The sequence below is a fragment of the Eubalaena glacialis genome, chromosome 10, assembly GCF_028564815.1.
Source record: "Eubalaena glacialis isolate mEubGla1 chromosome 10, mEubGla1.1.hap2.+ XY, whole genome shotgun sequence".
Lineage (NCBI taxonomy): Eukaryota > Metazoa > Chordata > Mammalia > Artiodactyla > Balaenidae > Eubalaena > Eubalaena glacialis.
In genome coordinates this window covers 68,719,015-68,740,494 of record NC_083725.1, presented here as the reverse complement: position 1 = coordinate 68,740,494, position 21,480 = coordinate 68,719,015, and the positions used below count along the sequence as shown (strand labels likewise).

General features: G+C 42.6%; 1 protein-coding gene across 2 annotated transcripts in view; it reads right to left on the bottom strand.

Annotated features, from left to right (window-relative positions):
* Positions 1–21,232, bottom strand: part of P4HA3 (prolyl 4-hydroxylase subunit alpha 3) — a 34,173-nt gene extending 12,941 nt beyond the window's left edge. Inside the window, exons 1-7 of one of the 2 annotated variants that reach the window (XM_061202869.1) lie at positions 21,018–21,232; positions 14,129–14,271; positions 12,841–13,064; positions 8,271–8,420; positions 3,814–3,865; positions 1,756–1,919; positions 1,334–1,510 (exon numbers count right to left, since the gene is read on the bottom strand). In XM_061202869.1, the coding sequence (XP_061058852.1) occupies positions 1,334–1,510; positions 1,756–1,919; positions 3,814–3,865; positions 8,271–8,420; positions 12,841–13,064; positions 14,129–14,271; positions 21,018–21,217 (1,110 nt within the window). In that variant the 5' untranslated portion in view covers positions 21,218–21,232. The other variant, XM_061202870.1, reaches the window with a different exon arrangement.
* Positions 21,233–21,480: the final 248 nt, after the last annotated feature.

Genomic DNA, 21,480 nt, shown 5'->3' with positions numbered 1-21,480 from the left:
CACCCCCTCCCTCGCACACTTCAGCCCCCGGGCTTCCCCCACTCTCTGGACACACCACACAGCAGGCCCGTGCACAGACTGTCTGTCTCCCTGGAATACCCTTTGCCACCTTCCACTCTGATGAATCTCAGGTCCACAGAGAAGCCTTCTCTGTTTCTAACTCTCCCCCTTCCCCCATGTGCTCTTCACCCAACTGCCTTTCCCTGCCTTTCCCTCGGAGGAAGGTTCACCTTTTTAGGCTGCCGTAGCACAACTCCCTCACACACCTCTATTACAGCACGTATCACAGTGCATTGTAAATATGTTTTCCCCATTCTGCAGGAAGCTCCTAAATGGGAGCGAGCAATACTTAACCTCCTCGTAACAGCCCAAGCACCCGGTACAGCGTCTGGCACACAGCAGGTGAGTGATGGACTGGCTGCCGGGGTGAATAGCACACCGTGAAGGCCACAGTGTCTGCTTTGACACAGTAGCTCTGAGACCATCTTAATGTACCGTTTGTAAAGAGGCAACATGCTTATAGTGGTGAGGTCGACCGCATGATTTTTCTAAATATTTGCCACACTTCCTGGTGGACTAAACTCCCCTCCGCATCAACATCAAGCTTGGCACAGTGACTGCAGGGCCTCCTCCATGGGAGAATAAGATACACTCTCCCTGCTGACTGCAGTGTTAGCTGTACGCTGTGCCTTAGCCAGGGAAACGTGGATGGAAGTAATGCCTGGTGCGTCCAAGCAGAAGCTTTAAGAACCAGCTAGTAGTTTGCCATCTCTGCCTTTTTCCTCTCGCATGAGACGGCAGTGTTCCAAAAAGAGGCTGCTCTGTTGGGTTGGGTCCCAGAGGAAGACAGCACAGGGCGGAGCTGCAGCCAGCCCAAGACAGACAGGAAACGAGAGGATGAAGCCGACCTCTACTGCTGTTGTAGACCTCTTCCACGTATATGGAATGACTGATATTGGGGGAGGGGGGGTTCCTTTAATTTTTTTAGGTTAAATTTATATATGATGATACGCACAGATCTCAGGAGTACCATTTGCTGAGTTTTGACAAAGGCATCCAGCCATGGACTCCACGTCCCTAACAAGATATTGAGAGCACATTTTCAATACCCCAGAAAATCCCCTTGTATCCTTTCTCAGCCAGTCCTCTCCCTCCAGAGGCAACCACTACTGTGATTTTTTTCACCATTGATTAGTTTTATGGAATGGCTGGTATTTTGAACTCCTGAACAGATGAAGTATCTAGTTGTTCAGGCTGCCTATTCTCCCACTTCTGAACACCAGTCATATAAAGAAACAAAGGGAAGTTCTTGGCAGGCCTTGGGGACACTCACCCATGGTTCTGCAAGCCCTCTGATTTTCTGAGCCTCAGTGTCACTGACAAAGTCATGGTAGAGAACAACATAGGGTTCCAGGTGGATGACCTCTTTCCGGACAGGCTGGAGGAGCAGGTAGGGGCTGGAACTGGTCTCATAGGAGCAGTAGAGCCTGGGGATCTGGTAGTGAGTCGGCTGAAGGGAAAGACTAGAATCAGCTTAAGAGAAGAAGGGTCTAGGAGCGAAAACCGATTTAGGGGAACTACAGCATAAAAAACCTGGAATGCAGGAGATTCAGAATTCAGTCACTGATGCTGTCCAAGTGAGCTTTATTTATTTATTTTTGGTGCATCAGGCTTTCCCCTCACATTGTCCCAATTCTACCTTTTCTCCCTCTATCCGAGCCTGTTCCCTGTTTTTCATTCCCTGAGAAATCCTACCTGGGAACCCAGGGTCTGACATAACTCCTCATAGGTGTCCCTGGTGCGCAGGTGGGGTACGTTGGGCCTCTGGATGACAGCCTCAGCTACGGCCTGGTTGGGGCTCTCTGCCAAGAGCTTTTCGTATTTCAAGACATTCCTGGCCATCCTCTTATTATCTGGGCCTGGAAGAAATCGGAGCAGGGAATAACAGAGGTTAACAAACGGTGGTCCCAGAGAGTGCCGCCAAGGTTTCCTATAGCTTCACTGTCACACGTGACCAGCAACTGGACACCTAAATAACTCCCTGTGTCCATGCACAGGAGGACGTAAGGCCCTCACTCCCAGGAGAGTACCTGCCATTAAAAAAAGACTGAGTAGGGCCTGGTAGAGCTGAAGGAACACTCTTAGACCAAGGGATCATGAGGATGTGGCTGTAGGATGGTGTGATGGTCAGTTTCATGTATAGGGAAGAAGCTTCAATCTTTTATTCATTCATTCACCCATCCATTCAGTAACTCTCCAGTGAACATCTACTATGTACCAGACACTGTGCTAGAGGCTAACCTCCCAGAGTTGAGAGTCTAATGGAGAAAAGACACATTAACTACTTACAATACAACACAACACGGAAGTGCTATGACACAGAAGTTCAAAGAGCCAAAGCCTATAGCAGAGAGACCCGATCTATTCTTCCCTAGAGAACTGGAAGCTAATTTATTCCCAGCTCTACTAGATCCTTCAAAATCCCTAACTGGCCTAGACATAGCAGAGGAGTATGGGACAAAGGGGCTCTAGATGTTGGTTCTAGCCTAGGTTCCTACAGGGGTCTTGTGTCTTGTTTGTGCCCGCTTTGGCTGCAGATCCCCCATGGATTGGAGCTACCCATGGCCTGCTAGCCTCTGTGCATGATTCTCAGTGCATCTCAGAAGGAGGTGCTGACTTGTTGTAAGGCTCACAAAGCATCTTTCTCTGAGGAGCTCAATGTCCTTCTAACCACCACCGCCACCACCACCATTATTCTGGCAAAGGAGGGGACAGAAATTACCATCCTTTTTTAACCAGAGAAGAAATGAAGTTTGGGGGAATGGAAATGATGAGCCCAAAATACCAACAAAAATATTGCAAAACCATTTATGGAACCAGGAATCTCAATTTGCTGTGTCCTACTTATCCACCTATAATAGTGCACAATTTGGGTTCTCTGGGAGAGGCAGAGATTTTAATAGATAAAGCACAAAGAAATAAAGAGGGGTTGGGTTATCAATTTGTACCACTAACTGTCTACGTGTTTCCAGACCATACAGCTACTTCCTTATCCTACTGTTTGCCAAATTATCAGAAAGGAATAACATTACTAAATGGGTTCATTAGAAAGTGACAGTGAAATCCTACACGAAATACTTCATAAGTATTAAAACATAATAGTGATTATGTATCTTACTTTAGTATCTAACTATCTTATTAAAAGAAAACCTGGGAAGCCATCTACCACCAACATTTTAAACAAAAATATCCAAGTAGAGCTAAGCTAGTAAATCTCCCTCCCAGTTTTACTCCGGTGAGGCGCTGCCTGAACAGGGTTGAAGCTGAACTCTGTGGCCAACTGGGCAGGATGCTTGCATAGCAAAGTGAGCTCCGGTTTAAAGAGAAGAATTGCTATCTTTCTATGAGCAGCCAAAGTGAACATCCCTGCTGAGTCGCTCTCCTTCTTGCACACACAGCTCTCATTGATTGCACTCGTTCCCAGGTCTGCTCCCGAAACCTGGATCTTCAAATGTCCCTAAAGAAACTGGCTCCCAATCTCGGACTTGTTCTCCACTAAAGCAACACATATATATGACTGGATGGGGGTGGAGGAGGAAGGGGACAGGTTGATATCTTTTTCTTAGCTTTCTAACTAACTTAAAAACTCTTGATCAGTATGTAAGATTTAATCAAAAATTAGAAATGTGCCTTGGATTATGAAATGGAAAAATAAAAATAGACAGCTGTGTTTCATTTGCAAGGACTAAAGGCCAAGAGTAGGAAGGAGTTTCCAGTAAGTCAGACCTGTAGTTATCTTTTATCGTTACGTACTGTACAGAAGAAACTCTTGGGAGAGGCTGAGGGCACAGGAAATATTTCCCACCTATAAAAAAGAAAGAAAAGGAAAAGAAAGTGTTAACTGCACTAAGGATATCTCCTCTGACGAACCATTACATGGATTTTTAAAAAAATTATAAAATATTCTTACCAAGAATAGATAGTAAGACTCATTGAAATGAGCTGCAGACTAAAATGTAGAGGTTCTCTGTCCTAATTCAGGATTTGAGCCCTGATCCAAATCAGGTCTCCTCAGTTTCCTCATTTACAAATGACTTATTAACACCCTTACCAGGGAAGGGAGAAAAATAAATGAAAATAAACTGTCTTAAAATGCCCTCAAGTCTTTCAAAGCATGCAAAACCATGTAATTGTAGGGTATTGTTATTTTGGTATATTTTATTATTAAAATTAATATGGAACTATAAAAACCCTACTAAAAATATAATTTGCTCTCCAGGCTCAGTACTTCTGAGAGTCCACAAAGTTAGAGGAAGGCAAAGGAAGAACTAAACCTGAACCATTGCCACTGCATAGTAATGACTCTCCCTGCAGCCATTCAACCTTGGGCTACACGTGGTCAAAAGTAAACAGGGGATTTCCAGACAAACCTGGGCAACAGAACCCAGGGTGGGTGGGCTGTGATCCTGCTCTGAGGGCCATGGAATGATGATGAGCTGCTAGAACTGTATTTCCCTCCGATCATTTTATTTTTGCATGTGAAAAAATTCATTTTTAATGATAAAAGTAACAATAAGAACACTATAAAACATACGAGAAATAGGGAGAAAATGTTACACTGAAACCCAGGCATTTCAAGCACTTTGGTTAATATATAGTGTTTACATAGTTACAATCATATTTCTTATACATTTTCATATCCTGATTGTTTCCCTCTACAGTGTAATCAGGAGTACTTTTTATATCTTTACATAGTCTTCAGAGACAGCATTTTTTAATTATATTATTACTTTTCATTGTGGTAAAAAACACAAACATAAATTTACCATCTTAACCATTTCTAAGTGTATAGCTTCAGTAGTATCAATATTAAATATATTCACATTGTTGTGCAACCAATCTCCAGAGTTTTTTCATCTTGCAAAATTGAAACTCTAATCATTAAAAAACAACTGCCAATTCTCCCCTCCCCTCAGCCCCTGGTAACCATCATTCTACTTTCTGTCTCTATAAATTTGACTATTCTAGATACCTCATATAAATGGAATCAAACAGTATTTGTCTTTTTGTGACTGGCTTATTTCACTTAGCATAATGTCCTCAAGGTTCATCTATGGTGTAGCATGTGTTAGAATTTCCTTCTTTTTAAAGACTCAGTAGTATTCCATTGTATGTATACACCACATTTTGCTTATCCGTTCATCCGTTGATGGATACTTGGATAGCTTCCCACCTATTGGCTGTTGTGAATAGTGCTGCTATGAACATGGGTGTACAAGAGAGACAGCATTTTTTTTTTTTAATTTACCATCCTAACCATTTTTAAAATTAATTATTTATTTGGTTGCACCGGGTCTTAGCCTCGGCAGGCGGGCTCCTTAGTTGCAGCATGCAGACTCCTTAGTTATGGCATGCTATCTCTCAGTTGCAGCATGCATGTGGGATCCAGTTCCCCGACCAGGGATCGAACCCAGGCCCCCTGCATGGGGAGCTCGAGTCCCAACCACTGTGCCACCAGGGAAGCCCCAAGACAGCATTTTTAATGGCTGTATTTTATTCCATCTAGAAGCTCCATCACAGACAATCTAACCATTCTGCTATTGTTTGGGCATATAGATTGTTTCTAATTATTTAATATCATGAATTATTCTGTTCTGTACTTAACAGAGGGATAGTTAAGTAATCTACCAATATCTTATAATGTCAGATATTAACTCAGGGTTATAGAGTTTCAAACCCTTTTGAGATGAAGAGAACTAAAATACAATTTTACATATTTTTAAAACTCAAGGGCTTTATCACAAGGTAAAATATTTTATCAAGAACAAAGTTAGAGTTACTTTTGATGTCCCAGTTAAATTCCTTTGGAAATGTGTACACTAACTAATGTTAAATGAAAAAAGAGTATACTGTGTATAATATAAAAATAGATTACATGTATTGAGTGTATATGTGTCATAAATTGTGTTAAGGGCTTTACATGTATTAGCTCATTTAATCCTCATGACAACCCTTTGAGGTAAGCATTGAAGGGTAGCAGAATATGCCACCCCAAAATATGCCTCTTTGGCATAAAGATTATTTTGAGCTAATTATTTTGAGAAACAACAGATACAGGAGAAGTTTTTCAAACCAGAGTAGAAGTTGCCCTTTTGTAAGGCAAATTTACATTTATAAAGGAAATCTCCATTTGTGAGGGTGTCTCCCCCTGTGTACCTGGAAGAAAAGGATGACTCTACATCAGAGGAGAATCTTATCAATGGAGAAGGCACCCACTTAAATCTACATAACAATCTTACCCTTGCTTGCTATGCCTGGTCACCTCCCAGAACTGGCTCTCCCCACACCTTCTTTCTTTTGTCTTTAGCTGGATACAGTATTTAAGATGGAGGTTTAGATCCCCTCAGAGAGTTACTCATCCTCCCTCCCCGCCCCAATAACTCCCATGTCTACAGGAGGTATACATGTTAGTTAACTTATGTTTATTGTTCCTTTTGTTAATCTGTCTTACATTACAGGGAGGTCTCAGACAAAAACTCAGAAGGTTATTCGGAAAATTATTTCCACACTCCTACAGCATCATTATTATCCCCCTTTAAAGATAAGAAAATTAAGGTCCAGGGAGGTGAAGTAAGTTGCCCAAGTTTTCACAGAATTTGAACATAGGTCTGCCTGACTTCAGAGCCTATGGTTTAATTACTACACTCTACTGTCTCTCATTATTAGTAGTTACTGAAATGATTTTTCACTAAAATTTATCATGAAAAAGAATTAATAATAGTACTATATATAATATTATATATATTATACTTTTCATGGTATATATAGATATATAATTTTATATGATAATGTAAGGTCCATGGAGGGACATTTATCCCTAATTTACTAAGGGTAAAAAGGGGACCAGAAATTGTCCATAAGACGATGCCAATGTGTTCTACTACTGTGGGATAAAAAATAAAAAATGTACTATGAGAGCACAAAGAAGGAGAGTCTGAGGAGAATTATGGAAGACTTCACGAAATAGGTGACATTTGAGCTACGCCTAGTAAGATGAATAAAATGTACCAAAGCACGATTGTGGAAAGGGAGAGTCTACAAGTGAGAAGAGGAGAAATCTAAGTCATCATAGGGGAAAAAAAGCAAAACAATTAGTCAGACACTGTATTTAAAACTGTCTTTCAGGGTGAGCTGCTTTAGTTTATCTTCGCTGAGTCTCCACATCAGTTCTCCATTTTCTTCTTCTATTAAAATTCAATAACTTCTCGCCATTTGTTGCATCACAGGGATTCTGTTTCAGCTTTAGTATGTAGCAATTAAGCAGCAGAGTTGGGAAGAGCACCTTGGAAAGTTTTACAACAAAGAGCCACTTACCAGGGACTTGCATGAGAGGAACAGGACTATTTGCTGCACTGCTGTTTTGGCAGCAACACATGGGTTTGAACCACGCACATCCTCCTCCCTTTTCTCAGGAAAAGGGAGAAAGAAAAAGGAATGTATGGAGCAGAAATGGTTTATTAGTTTTGGAAACTCTAGGGAATTGGCTCTGTAGTGATTTTTCCAGCCTATTCTTGAAGACTGTACAACTCTGGTGGGAAATGGGATTAGCTACACAAAGGATGGCAGCTCCCACATGTAGGGAAACGAGCTTTCACGAGGGGCACAACAGGTTATAGATCAACAGTGCCAAAGAAAAACAACAGCTGGAGGAGGTACTGAGCTGATGCTCTGGACCAGTGGCACCAGCTGTGTATCCAGACACTATTCACGTCACAGCTGGACTTGACTGCAGACGGGAGAGGATAACAATCAAACTTCTTCCTTGACATTGGCAGTATCATGGCATAATATCTGTAAAGAGTTATGAAATGTTGACAGGGCAAAAGAGCGATCTGCCTTGACTATGAAGCTATTAAACATTTGTGGATGCAGCTGCTGCTGCTACAGGTGAGAGACCGCCTCCTACATGGGAGACGATGACTTTAAAGTAGTCAGTACATTGGAAAGAGTACTAACGCAGAATCAGACAGACTCGGGCTCTAATCCCAGCTCTGTGAACTTTGTGACAGGCTAGGAATTCTTTGGAGATTCAGTTTACTCACATGAGAAATAGGGAAATAACAAAACAACTGCCCTGCTTGACACATTTGGTCCTGTTGGGAAGACGAAATAAATTAAGAGACATGAAAATGCTTAGAAAATTGTAAAGCAGATATAAAGCATTACGCTTACTGTGATGAAAGCAGTGAGCCTCCTGCTTACTCCCCTACCTGGAAATAGGCGAAGGCCAAGTGATCCAAGGCATCCTCTAGACTTGCCTCATCCTCTGTCTTCCATTCTCCATAAGAGCCTCGGAAGAGACTGACAGCCTCCTCCAGCCATGGAATGGCATGGTAGTAATCTCCCATGTCATAGGCCACCTGCAGGGAGCATAAGTACCATCACTAAAGCCTTAGTCCATGGGTAGAGAAAGGAAATGATACTGCAAAGAGTGGAGGGCCTTTGGAACCCAAGAAGGCAAGTTTTCTCTCTAATTCATTTAAATTAAATATATTAAGCATCTATTTTATACAAGACAATGTACTAGGCATGGAGAATACAAAGCGTTCTTGCATTTAAAGAATTTATAATCTGGGGAGATGTGAGATATGAACTCAAGTAATTATAACACTGGGCAGAATGGCATGAATGCTTGAGAATCTCAGAAAGCTTCACGGAAGAAGTGCCATCTGAGATGAGCCTTCGTTGAAGAAGGAAAAGAATTTCAATGAGCAGAGATTGGAATGAAGGGCATTTTACAGTGAGGGAATGGTAGAAACAGAAGCCAAAAGCAAGAATGTGTTCAAGCAGTATATTGTGGCTATAGTCTAAGATGAAGAGAAGCAGGAAATAAACATAAAAAGGCAATATGGGCTAAGCTAATTAGAGTGTGACTGTCATGTTTTTAGGAAGATGCTATTGGTAGCAATGTGAGGAATGGATTAAAAGCATTCATTTATTTATTCAATATTTACTGAGTATTTATAAATGTACCTGGTGGTCCCTGCCTTTAAAGAGCTTACAATCAATCAAGGGGCATATAAGTAAACCAATAATTGTGACATAATGCATTAGACATCTTAATGAAGGTAGACATTGGAAAGTTATGAGAGCTCAGTGGATCTGTCCTATATTAAATGTCTGAATGTGGGGAATATGGCAACACGCACTAGACATAGCTCCTGTCTCCTAATAGCTTACAGTTAACTAGAATACCAGAACTGCCGGTGGAATTTCCTGCAAGTTGCTGTTGGAGACAGCAGGGAATTATAAAGTCACAGATGTGGAAGGCCTCTTTCTAATTCAGGTATAATTTCCAGCAGGCAGAAAAATAGGCCAGAACCTAGAGATACTGCAACTCTGCCGCCTAAACAGTTAAGTCCATTCCTATCCCCCATCTGCCATTAGCCTGCTGTGTTATCTTTCTGGTCCTTAAGTTTTCTATTTGTAAAAACGTTGAGTTGAAGAATAACAATAAAAAATGACTGAACTTTTCCTGTTAACAATTTATTTAATTAAGATTTCCATGAGGAACTTTAAGTCTCAGCAATACAGCAGACTGAGATAACTGGAATCCTTCCAACCACAAAGACTTAGACATTTTGAATAAAATATAAAAAGCATTTAATTATATATTTTCAAGAAAGATTGGAAAATACCCAGGTACCAGAAGTAAAAAAGGAGTTGAAAATCCAAGTAATAAGCTTATGAGCAGATGCTGAAGCTGCCTAGGATGGGGTGGGGGTTAGTTCTAGTAACCTTGGTACTTAGTAACCTTAGGTTATAATACCCACATGAGGACAGTATATGAGCCTTCTGTAGACCTCCCAAAACCTAGGAATTGGAATTAAGACACACTCATAAAACTGAAACCCAGGGACTTCCCTGGTGGCGCAATGGTTAAGAATCCGCCTGCCAGTGCAGGGGACATGGATTTGAGACCCGATCCGGGAAGATCCCATATGCCGTGGAGCAACTAAGCCCGTGCGCCACAACTACTGAGCCTGTGCTCTAGAGCCTGCGAGCCACAACTACTGAAGCCTGTGCGCCACAACTGCTGAAGCCCGTGCGCCTAGAGCCCGTGCTCCACAGCAAGAGCAGCCATAGCAATGAGAAGCCTGCTCACCGCAACAAAGAGTAGACCCCCCTCACCACAACTAGAGAAAGCCCGCGTGCAGCAACAAAGACCAATGCAGCCAAAAATAAATAAATTAATTAATTAATTAAAAAAAAAACAACAACAAAACTGAAACCCATGAAAAACTACACCATAAGGGAAAGAGTAGACCAGAAAAAAATCTACCCACTGTCATAAGGAGACAAGAAAGTTGGTTTGTTTCTGTCTGGCCTCTATTCAGAGAAATAGATATGGAAACAACCTGTGTCCATCAATGGATGAATGAATAAAGAAAATGTGATCTATATAATTCAGCCATTAAAAAGAATGAAATCTTGCCATTTGTGACAACATGGGTGGACCTTGAGGGCATTATGCTAAGTGAAATAAGTCAGACAGAGAAAGACAAATACCATATGCTCTCACTTACATGTGGAAACAAACACAGAAACAAAACCAAAAACAAACAAAAACCCCAATCCCATAAATAGAGGGAGCAGATTGGTTGCCAGAGGCCAGGAGTAGGGGGTAGGCAAAGTGGGTGAAAGGGGTCAAAAGGTATAAACTTCCAGTTATAAAATAAATAAGTCATGGGGATGTAATGTACAGGGGAAAAAAAAAAAAGGATCTAAGGCTAGTGATACTACCAGAGTACCTGGAAGAAGAAAACCCAAAACTCTATGAAGGGATATTCCTACAACTCTGGGCAGAAAAAGGCTCTTAGAGGGGAAAAAGTCCTGCTAAAAATAAGCTCACAATCAAAAATGATAAACTACATCAGGAAATAACTGATAATGAACAAGAGTCAACCGACACAACAGGAGGGTAGTAAAACTAGACAATTAAGAATTTCAGAAAATAGAAAGATTGATCTGCTTTAAAATAATCCATGGAGGAGGGTGCAGATGAAACAGATTTGTCTACATGCTAATAATTATCAAAGTTTATTCTTCGACCCAGCAATACCACTCCCAGGTATTTAACCAAGAGAAATGAAAACAAATGTCCACGGAAACACATACATAAGAATGTTAATAGCAGCTTTATTCTAGCTGATGCTGGAAACAAATCAAGTATCCATCAACATGAGATTGGATAAACAGTTTGTGGTATATTCAAACAATGGAATACTACTCAGCAATAGAAAGGAATGAACTACTGATAAATGCCGTAACATGTATGAATTTCACAGATACAACGTGCTGAGTGACTCAAGAGCACTTACTGTATGGTTTAGGACAGTGGTCACCTGGTACCTGGGCAAGGTTAGAGTAGAAAGGGTGGGAGTGGTGAGAAGAAAAAGGAGTAGGGCTGTATTTAGCTATCTGTAAATTCTTTTTTAAAAATCTGAAAAAAAATCTGAAACAAATATAGCAAAATTTGAACATATATTTCATCTCAATTATAGAGATAATTGCTTCTTATTTTATGTGTACTTTTCTTATATTTGAAATGTTTTATCTTTCAAAATAAGTAAATAAATACAGAAATAATGATTGCCAGTGAGACTTTTAGGAAGCGACTTACTGAATTTTCAACATATGGTTTTAGTCTCAGAAAAGCCTCACTAAGGAAGCATATATTGATACCATACATGGAACTGTTTTAACTGGCTTCAATTTAAATTAGCCATGAACATGATGATTCAGCTCTGATTCTATTCAGGATTTCAGAAAAGGAAAAATGGCACACGGAGAGGCTTAGGGCAACCCTCTCCACATTAATTTGGAAGACTGATTCTCAAAACTTCAATTCAGGACACAGGAGGCCCCCTCTTATATCTGCTAATGAATACTGCAGGGGCTGGGAAAAATTCACTTTCCTGCAATATGCATCTTCAAAATTAAAAAGGATTTACTCCATTACTTCTTGGGCAAAGGCTAACAAAGAATATATTGTAAAATAACCTCAACAGTGTTTAAAACTTGTGACAAAGATCAGTTAAATATCTCATATGGAAGGTTCTTGAAATCTGTTTTCTCAAGCAATGTTAAAGCGATGTTTTTTTCCATTGGCCGCAGCATGCGCCTTACAGGATCTTAGTTCCCTGACCAGGGATCGAACCTGTGACCCCTGCAGTGGAAGTGCAGAGTCCTAACCACTGGACCACCAGGGAATTCCCAAATGGCCTGTGTTTTGGCACTATTTTAATTTAGTATTTATAAATGCCTAGGAAATGTTGCAAGGGATTTCACAAAGTCTCAGGCGGCTGAGTTTCCGTGATCGACCTTCACATCACCATTTCCTTTCCTTTCCCCCACCCTTTGACGCTGCTTCTCCTTTCCACCTGGCTTTTCATCTACTGGTAGGGTGCTCTACTTAGGGTGACCATAGGGCCATTTTTCCCAGGACAGTCCCATTTTATGTCTGTCATCCTGGCTAATAACACCTCCTTCACTCTCAAGAGTGTCCTAAGTATGTGATTTCCTTATTATGGAAAGAGCAGGGGATTCAGAGTTAAAAGATGCAGGTTCAAATTTTAGTTCTGCTACTTAAAACTGTGTAACCTTAGGCAAGTTATTTACCCTCTCTGAACCTCAGTTTCTTCATCTGAAAATGGGGAATAATACCAAATTTCCAAGTTTGCTGTCAGGATCAGAAATATGTAAAAGGAATCGGGATACAGTGATTTCATCCCCCAGAAAGAGAGCTGAGCAATTTGTCCTCTCTCTGAATATCATTACCTTGCCAACTTGAAAGCAGTCATCCCCCGTGAGGGAAAAAAGCCGTCTGGGACTGTACAGGTCAGTGACAGCACAGCCGGTGACTCTCTGGAAGACGCCTCGGGCAAGTCCCTTCACACTGAGCATGTACACGTCCTGCAGCCGCATCAGGGCCCTTGCTGCTCCCTCAAGGTCCTCAAAGGCTGGCAGGTCCTGTTCCACCTTCTCATAACCATCCTTCAGAGCTGTAAAGGTCATGAAAGCATCAATCTACCATTCAAAAAACAGGCGGTGAGCATTTAATACAGCAAGGCATCATCACCTTAATCACCATAATCATCAGGCTCATACTATTTCATGAGCAAAGATAATGTTTTATCTGCTTTTGTTCCCAGGGTAACAAAATCTTCTGAATGAGGAACAAACACTCTAGAGTAAAAACTAAGCACCTTTATCACGTTGTTCCATTCTACCTGTGTCCAGGAGTCTTGCCTTTTGGGGGACAAACTCTTCTTCCTCTTAACTTCCCCAAAGTCAACAAACTTCTTCAAGTACAAAGTAGAGTAAAATAGGAAAGTGATCTTACTACAGACCACACTGTAGTGGCAACTTAATAAAATAGAAATTATTAGAAGACATCACTTTTAGGGACTTCCCTGGCGGTCCAGTGGTTAAGACTTCGCCTTCCAAAGCAGGGGGTGTGGGTTCGATCCCTAGTCGGGGAGCTAAGATCCCACATGCCTCGCGGCCAAAAAACCAAAACATAAAACGGAAGCAATATTGTAACAAATTCAATAAAGACTTTAAAAATGGTCAACATCAAAAAAAAAAAAATCTAAAAAAGAAAAAGAAGAAGACATCACTTTTACACGTATGTAAATGGGATGATATAACCTATAGTTCTTCACAGGATTGAAGATCAAATGAGATAATGGATATGAAAGTGCTTTCTAGGACTTCCCTGGTGGTCCAGTGGTTAAGACCCCACGCTTCCACTGCAGGGGGCGCAGGTTCAATCTCTGGTCAGGGAAGTTCCTCAGGCTGCATGGTGCAGCCAAAAAAAAAAAAAAAAATTAACTAAACTAAACTAAAAACTTACTGAAAAAAAAAAAAAAAAAGTGCTTTCTAATTATAATCATATAAACATATTAACAAAGGGACCTAGTTCTTTGTAATAGTTAGAGCTAAGGAGATCAAGTAATACCTACCCACTTCATTATCCTTCATCACATCCCTTCAGAATCTCTCTCCTTTCCACTAAGTCTGGAGATAGAATCTTCTCTTACCCTCCAGCCCTCCTCCTCATTACCTCGGATGTTCTCACTGGCCTCCAGACTATGTACCACATTCTTCCAGTCGGACTGTAGGCGTTTGATGAGAGTAAATGCAAGCAGAGGGTTAGACACAGGGGTTGCTGAATCTTCATGCAAAGATAGCACCTTATCATAGAATCTGAAAGAGATGAGTAGAATGATCTCACCTACTGATACAACCACTCCACCGAATGAAGGCTGGCATGGTGTATGCATATTTAGAGTAGTTAAAAATGAAATGCTGAACCCCTTGAGACTCATGTAATATTCTAAGCAATAAGCACAAAGAATATGAAATCTACCAACACAACAAAAGTAGGTCCATTCATTTGTTCATTCAGCGAGTCAGTCTCCACTGGTCAATTATTGTACGTCAGCTATCATGCTAGATGCTCGAGACCCAAAGGCAAGAGAGAGTGGAGCTCTCAAGGAGGTCACAAATAAGAAAATCTTTTTTTCTCTTATCACTCTATAATCAAAACTTAGAATCTGGTAGAAACTCAAAAACATTGTTGAATTAATTATGAAAACTGTGATATGTGCTATGAGAGAAGAGAGCATATAATGCTATGAAATGCTCTGGCAATTTGTAGGTAGGGCACCTAACCCAGGTGGGAGTTAGAAGGTGTAAGGGAAGACTTTCCAGAGGATATGGCACCTGATCTGTGTTCTGAAGGATAAATTAAAATATCAATAGCTACTATTGAGCACTTACCATGTATTAGGCATCCTGTTAAGTGGTTTAAACATATTGTCTCATTTAATCCCCCCAGTGATGCTTAGAATAGATTTTATCATGCACTTTTTACAGGAGGGGAAACTGCAACAAGGCTACGCTGTTGGTAAACAACAAAGCCAGGAATGAACACAAGCCTGCCTGACTCTGAAGCTGGGGTTCTTGGCTGATTTTTTTTTTTTTTTTTTTCTTGGCTGATTTTGCCACACTGTTTCCCATGGAGCTAGAACAAAGAAGGGAGGAGAGTATTTTTTTTGAGCCAACAGGGACCAATGTGTCCAAAGGCACAGAGGCTTGACATATATTTGATCATTCAGTAAGTCACTTGCTAGATGTCAGACTCCATGCTGGAAGCTGAGGATAAACAGGCAAGACAGGGTCCAATGATCAAGGATTTTTTTTTTTTTTTTTAATAAGGAGGAGGGGGAAAGGATGGTGAAAGGGAGGGGGAGGGGAAGCGGAGGGAAAGGGTGAAGGAGAGGAAGAAGGAGAGAAGGAGAATTTATCTATTATTATTATTTTTTAATTTATTTTTTGCTGTGTTGGTCTTTGTTGCTGCACGCGGGCTTTCTCTAGTTGCAGCGAGTGGGGGCTACTCTTCATCGTGGTGCGCAGGCTTCTCATTGCGGTGGCTTCTCTTGTTGTGGAGCACGGGCTCTAGGCTCTCAGGCTTCAGTAGTTGTGGCACACGGGCTCAGTAGTTGTGGCTCACAGGCTTAATTGCTCCGTGGCATGTGGGATCTTCCTGGACCAGGGATTGAACCCACGTCCCCTGCACTGGCAGGCGGATTCTTAACCACTGTGCCACCAGGGAAGTCCGATCAAGGGTTTCATGGACAAGAAAATAGCTGATTTCTCATCACTTTTTTCCTAAGTTCAACATATATTTCTATGAAAGAATAAATGAAATACATTCTTCTAGGAGCTAGGAACAAAATTTTGAATAAGACAATAACCTTGATCTTAAAGACTTGCAGCCTTTGAGATCACAAATAATTACATTACAGGTGCAACACCAGATTTAAGAACAAGGCTTAGTGGAGAGTACACAGAGGGGGTGATTAATTTGGCCGGAGCAGGTCAGAGAAGGTTTCACAGAGGAGATAATAAACTGACTTGATGGGTAAATGCAAATAATGAGGAAGGGAAAAGGAGGCCTCCTTCCAAGGCAGGCAGAGACAGTTCAACATATGCAAAGGTACAGAGAGAAATAGGGAAATTACAAGCCGTTTAGTATTGCTGGAGCACGGGGTATATTGGGAGGATGGGGAGACTAGACTGGAGAAGTGAGGAGCGCCTCACAGACCTTGCTGAGAAATTTGATTTTTACCCTGCGTGCAATTAGGAGCAGCAAAAGGTTTTAAGTGAGAGTGGAATGCACTATGATACGTTACATATATAAATCTGTGAGAGGGTGGGGAGGAGGGGTTAGAAGTGGAAGTGACCAGAGGCAGAAAGACCATAACAGTGACAGTGGGAGCAGAAAATGGGATGGTTTCAAGAGAGATATTTAGGAAGCAGATCATATAGAAACTGGTGATGGTTGTAATGGGGAATGAACAGGTGGGTTATCCAGCATGCTTCCAACCTTTCTGGTTTGCCAACATTTGCAGAAAATGGCCAGAATTGTTGGGGCCAGAAGTGATCATCTTTCTCATTAATTTCTCTCCTCCTCGGATGTCCTACAAGAGTGTTCATACAAGCAAAAGATGCTGTTTCCTTTCCTGGCATACTATGGTTATTCCATTGCTAACCCTCTAACAGGATTTATATCGTTGAAAGTTATTATAGTAAGGCAGACTTAAGAGTTCCAGTCCTGCCCTCTAAGACCTTTTTCCCTTTGTTTTAAAATTATTAATTTCGAAAACAATACAATAACAACAATGGAAGTAAAAGAAAAAAGTGTGGGGACTTCCCTGGTGGCGCAGTGGTTAAGAATCCGCCTGCCAATGCAGGGGACACGGGTTCGAGCCCTGGTCCGGGAAGTTCCCACATGCCGCGGAGCAACGAAGCCCGTGCGCCACAACTACTGAGCCCGTGAGCCACAACTACTGAAGCCCGTGTGCCTAGAGCCTGTGCTCCGCAACAAGAGAAGCCAACGCAATGAGAAGCCCACGCACCGCAACAAAGAGTAGCCTCCACTCGCCACAACTAGAGAAAGCCCGCGTGCGGCAACGAAGACCCAATGCAGCCAAAAGTAAATAAATAAAAAATAAAAAAAAAAAAAGAATCCGCCTGCCAATGCAGGTGACACGGATTCAAGCCCTGGTCCGGGAAGATCCCACATGCCACGGAGCAACTAAGCCCGTGCACTACAACTACCAAGCCTGCGCTCTAGAGCCCGCGAGCCACAACTACTGAGCCCACATGCCACAACTACTGAAGCCCGCATGCCTAAAGCCCGTGCTCCGCAACAAGAGAAGCCACCGCAATGGGAAGCCCACGCACTGCAATGAAGAGTAGCCCCCGCTCGCTGCAACTAGAGAAAGCCTGCGAGCAGCAATGAAGACCCAACGCAGCCAAAAATAAATAAATAAATAAATAAATATTTTTAAAAAGAGAAAGTGTGAGCAAAGTGAAAAGGATATGGATTTATATGAATGTATGCAAGAGCACGTGAGAATAGAAGAGTCCTTTGGCCAGAGTGGAGGACTTCAGTGAGTGGAAAGGGATGGAAGTGACTAATAGAGGGAGTGGCAGGGTGGTGGCGGATTTCAATCCCGTGAAACAGTCAGACCTAAGGATTTCTCAAGGGGGCCTCAACTATAAACAGAGCCTGAAACAGAATACTTGCTTCGGGTAGAGGTGCTTCTAGCGAGCCAAACATTCAATTCAAGCATAAACTAAGGAAAAAGAATCTGCGCCTGGGTGCCCCAGGGAAGAAATAGGAAGCCTGTCAAGTCCCAGGACGTCTCTGATCCCCAAGACAGTGGTATCTGAGAGCAGCTACTCTAGGGTTTTGAAACTAAACCAGCCTCCAGGGTGTGGGATTTTTTTTTTACTACCCATTATTTCCTGCTTCAGCTCCATATGGAACTACCTAGTGAAAGATATTCCACTGCTAGACAAAAACACTTACAAGCCGAGACTTGGGCTTGAGTTCAGCCTGAAGGGTAAGTGTCCAGGGACAACTGAGGCTGAGTGGGCAGGGATTTTACAAGACAGTTGAATGGGGAGGAGCTGGAAGGAGACCTGAGAGGTATCCTGACCCAGCCTCCAACTATCCCTCAGTTTCCTCCTCTATAAAATGGCAGAACTGGTCTAGTCTAGAATATCTCTATGAATCTGTTCGGCACAACCATTCTATTATTTCTTTCCATCACCTTTTCCACAGCTGAATAAACAGATTCCTCATCTGGTGCTTGAAAACTAATGTATAACAGGCATCAGAGGAAACTGAAGCACAAAGAGAAAGAAGCAAGACAGAGAGGTGAAGATCTGTTCCAAGTCACCCATCAGATCAAAAGCAACATCTCCTTGTTCTCTTCACATCCCACTTTGTATTATGGTGCCAATTTATTTAGGGAAGGGGTTTGATCTCTACTGCAGCACATAATTCAGTTCAGTGTTCAGGTATGTCATCTTTCTGTCACACAAAGAAAAAAAAACCTATCAACTGCTATCTGAGGCTGGTTTGGAATCTAAACGTTGGCCTTATGCTCAGCCTCTGAGCAAACAGCTGGTTTTCAGAGACCGAGTTACTGGATGCTGAATTCAAACCTCAGGGTTTCCTAAACGGCATTTTGCTTTAACAAATGCTGAGAATGGAAAATCAGATCCTTTCCTTCAAGAATCTGCACATAAAATTTGCAACCCAATCCCTGCATTAAACATAGTCTACACAGGTTACCCAACCACAATACATGGGCTATTTTAATTCAGTATGTTTCTCCTTTGGAACTCAGAAATGGCTTTGTCTCGGTTCTTCTGAGATATTCTGAATGCTTAATTCCTAGCACAGAAATAATTGCTGCTGATACTACTTTTTAAATCTTGGTGATTTTTTTAAACTGCAACAACAAAAAAAGCTAGAGGTTAGCTAAATATTATATAACTAGTATTCGTAATACTATACTAGTATACAACTGTATATATTATTGGGTTGGCCAGAAAGTTCATTCAGGTTTTTGGAAGATGTTACGGAAAAACCCGAACGAACGTTTTGGGCAACCCAATATAACTAGTATAATTTTTATTCATTAACTTGGGGTAGGGAGTAGTAGTTTCAACACCAAAAATATTTAATTTCTAAATTTAGAAATTCAAAGAAGAAGTGATCAACACTGCAAGCTCTCTCTTCTGAACCTGTTCCCCAAGAGGCCCGGCATCAGGATTCTGACACCCATCTCTATCTAAGCCACTCAAATAAAGAGATTAGTGGTATGAGAACAAGCACATGAGTAGCAGGGAGCAGGATGGCATCTTGAATAAAGAGAAGGGTCTGTTCTACTTCCACCAATGAACTTGGACTCCAATGAATGTGGATTAAGAACAAAATTATGTCATTTTGCTCTGTAAGCATGGGCCCACAGAACACTAGGCAACTATGCTACTCCAAAGAGTGACAAGAGTTATTGAAATTATAATCGTTTATTGTTATAAGTAATACACACTTACATATACTCTACATGTGTGTGTATCATCATGCTATTTCAAACTAACAGTAAATTTAAACATGCATACAACTACTTATAAGCAAACTACATACTTAAGACCATGTATCAAATTACATCATCATTCAGTCACCATTGAGTAACAAACAAGATCTCTCACATACACTTCCTCACACAAACTGATTCTCTTCTACATGGGCGCTCCCATACAGCCATAGTGGCCCTCACACCTTCTTCCCATATGGCCTGGAAACAGTATTACTACCGCATACACTCACTCACAGTTTTATCAGCGGCACATTGTGAGATAACCCTCTGTGGTCTCAGCTCAGCTGAGGGTCACAAGATATAAATACAGTATTAATATATTCAGATAACTATGTGGTTACACCTCTGTTTCTCATATTGTGAGCTTCTCAGTGTCCCGAGAGAAGGTGCACAGCACATATTCATACACATGGTATCATATCCAGTCATTCATCTTTCATTGTTTGACACTGCAGAGTCAATACATGATGACAGTGCCTCAGTGTTCCAAGTCTTACAGTAGTTTGTTGACTGTATAGCAAAACAACATTGGCTGAGCATCTGCCAGTGTGTGCTACACTCAGCATCCCCTAGCATCAACTATGGTTTTGCCCAGTGTTTTCTTGGTGTCAAATACTTTCATATTCATATAACATCTCAGTTATAGTATTTAGAGCTGTTACATGTGTAAAGAGAAGGGAGAGCAGAAAGCAAGGGGAAGGATGGACATCTCAGATGAACAATCATGATGTTACAGACTCGGAGCTCCTAGAGGGCAGGGTTTGGTCTTGTTCACCATTCTCTCCCTAGTGCCTGGAACAGTGCTTGGCTCATGGTAGGCACTCAAACATACGTGTTGAATAAACTGATGAACACAAAGCATTATTCATACAGTGACCTGGACAATTACTCGGCATCCTTCACATGCAGACTGATATCCATAGTGTCATGCCTACTCAGTCTCAATGACATGTAAATCTCATACATGGTCACAGAATGTCACCCCATACTAAACATCAGTTCCCTGGATCACACGGTCAACACATGTGTGGCTACAGTGTCACTCTTCTCTCCATTTCACTCTTGCAATGTCGTTGTGTCTCTGTGACACAGAGCCTGGGGGCCCACACAGCTTGACCCAGCACCTTGTGCAGCCCTACTCCGCCTCAAAGTCGCTGCACCACACTTTTCCACAGTGTATCAACTTGGCGGTGCGATGTTGGATGGGGGTCACTGTGTGTGTGTGTGTGAGGGACAGAGTCAGAGGTCCTACACAGTGTGACACAGTGTCTTGAGGTCCCACACAGGATGACGGTGTATCTGGGGAGTCACACTGGGCCATGGTTTCGCAGTCTCACCGTGAGACACCGCGTGTGAGGTCCCGGCAGGGTGACGATGAACCTAAGAGTTACCCCTCCCCCCCCGCCACCACCCCCACCGTGGCACAGTGTCTTGGCCTCGTCCTCTGACTCGGTCTCCCCTACTCAGACCCCACCCTCGTGCCCTCACCTGGTCAGATCCCGCAGCCGCGCCTCCTCCCCGCGCAGGTAGCGCCGCAGCAGTCCCAGCAGCCGGCGCTCGGGCTCCAGGGCGCGCGCCACACTGGTCAGCGCCGAGAACGTGTCCCCGCGCGCCGCGACCCCGGCCGGGTTCCCTGCCTGGAGCGTCAGCACCGCCAGCAGCGCTGCCAGCCGCGCAGCGGGGCCCATCGCCGGCGCTGGCGCGCGTCCTCTCAGACCTTCCAGCCCGGCCCTGCGCCCGAAGCTCCGCTCCGGCCCGCCCCCGGCTCCTCCTCGCTCTGACCCCTCCCCTCGCTCTCCACCTCCCACCTTCTTGCCCCCTAGCTCCCCAGACCGCGTGTGGACTGCCTGCAACCTCAGTGCCCGCCCGCCCTCCACTAAATCACAGCCCTGGGACATTTCCACGGTGTATATTTCACACCTGGGGAAATTGAGGCAGCGGGTGTGGCGAG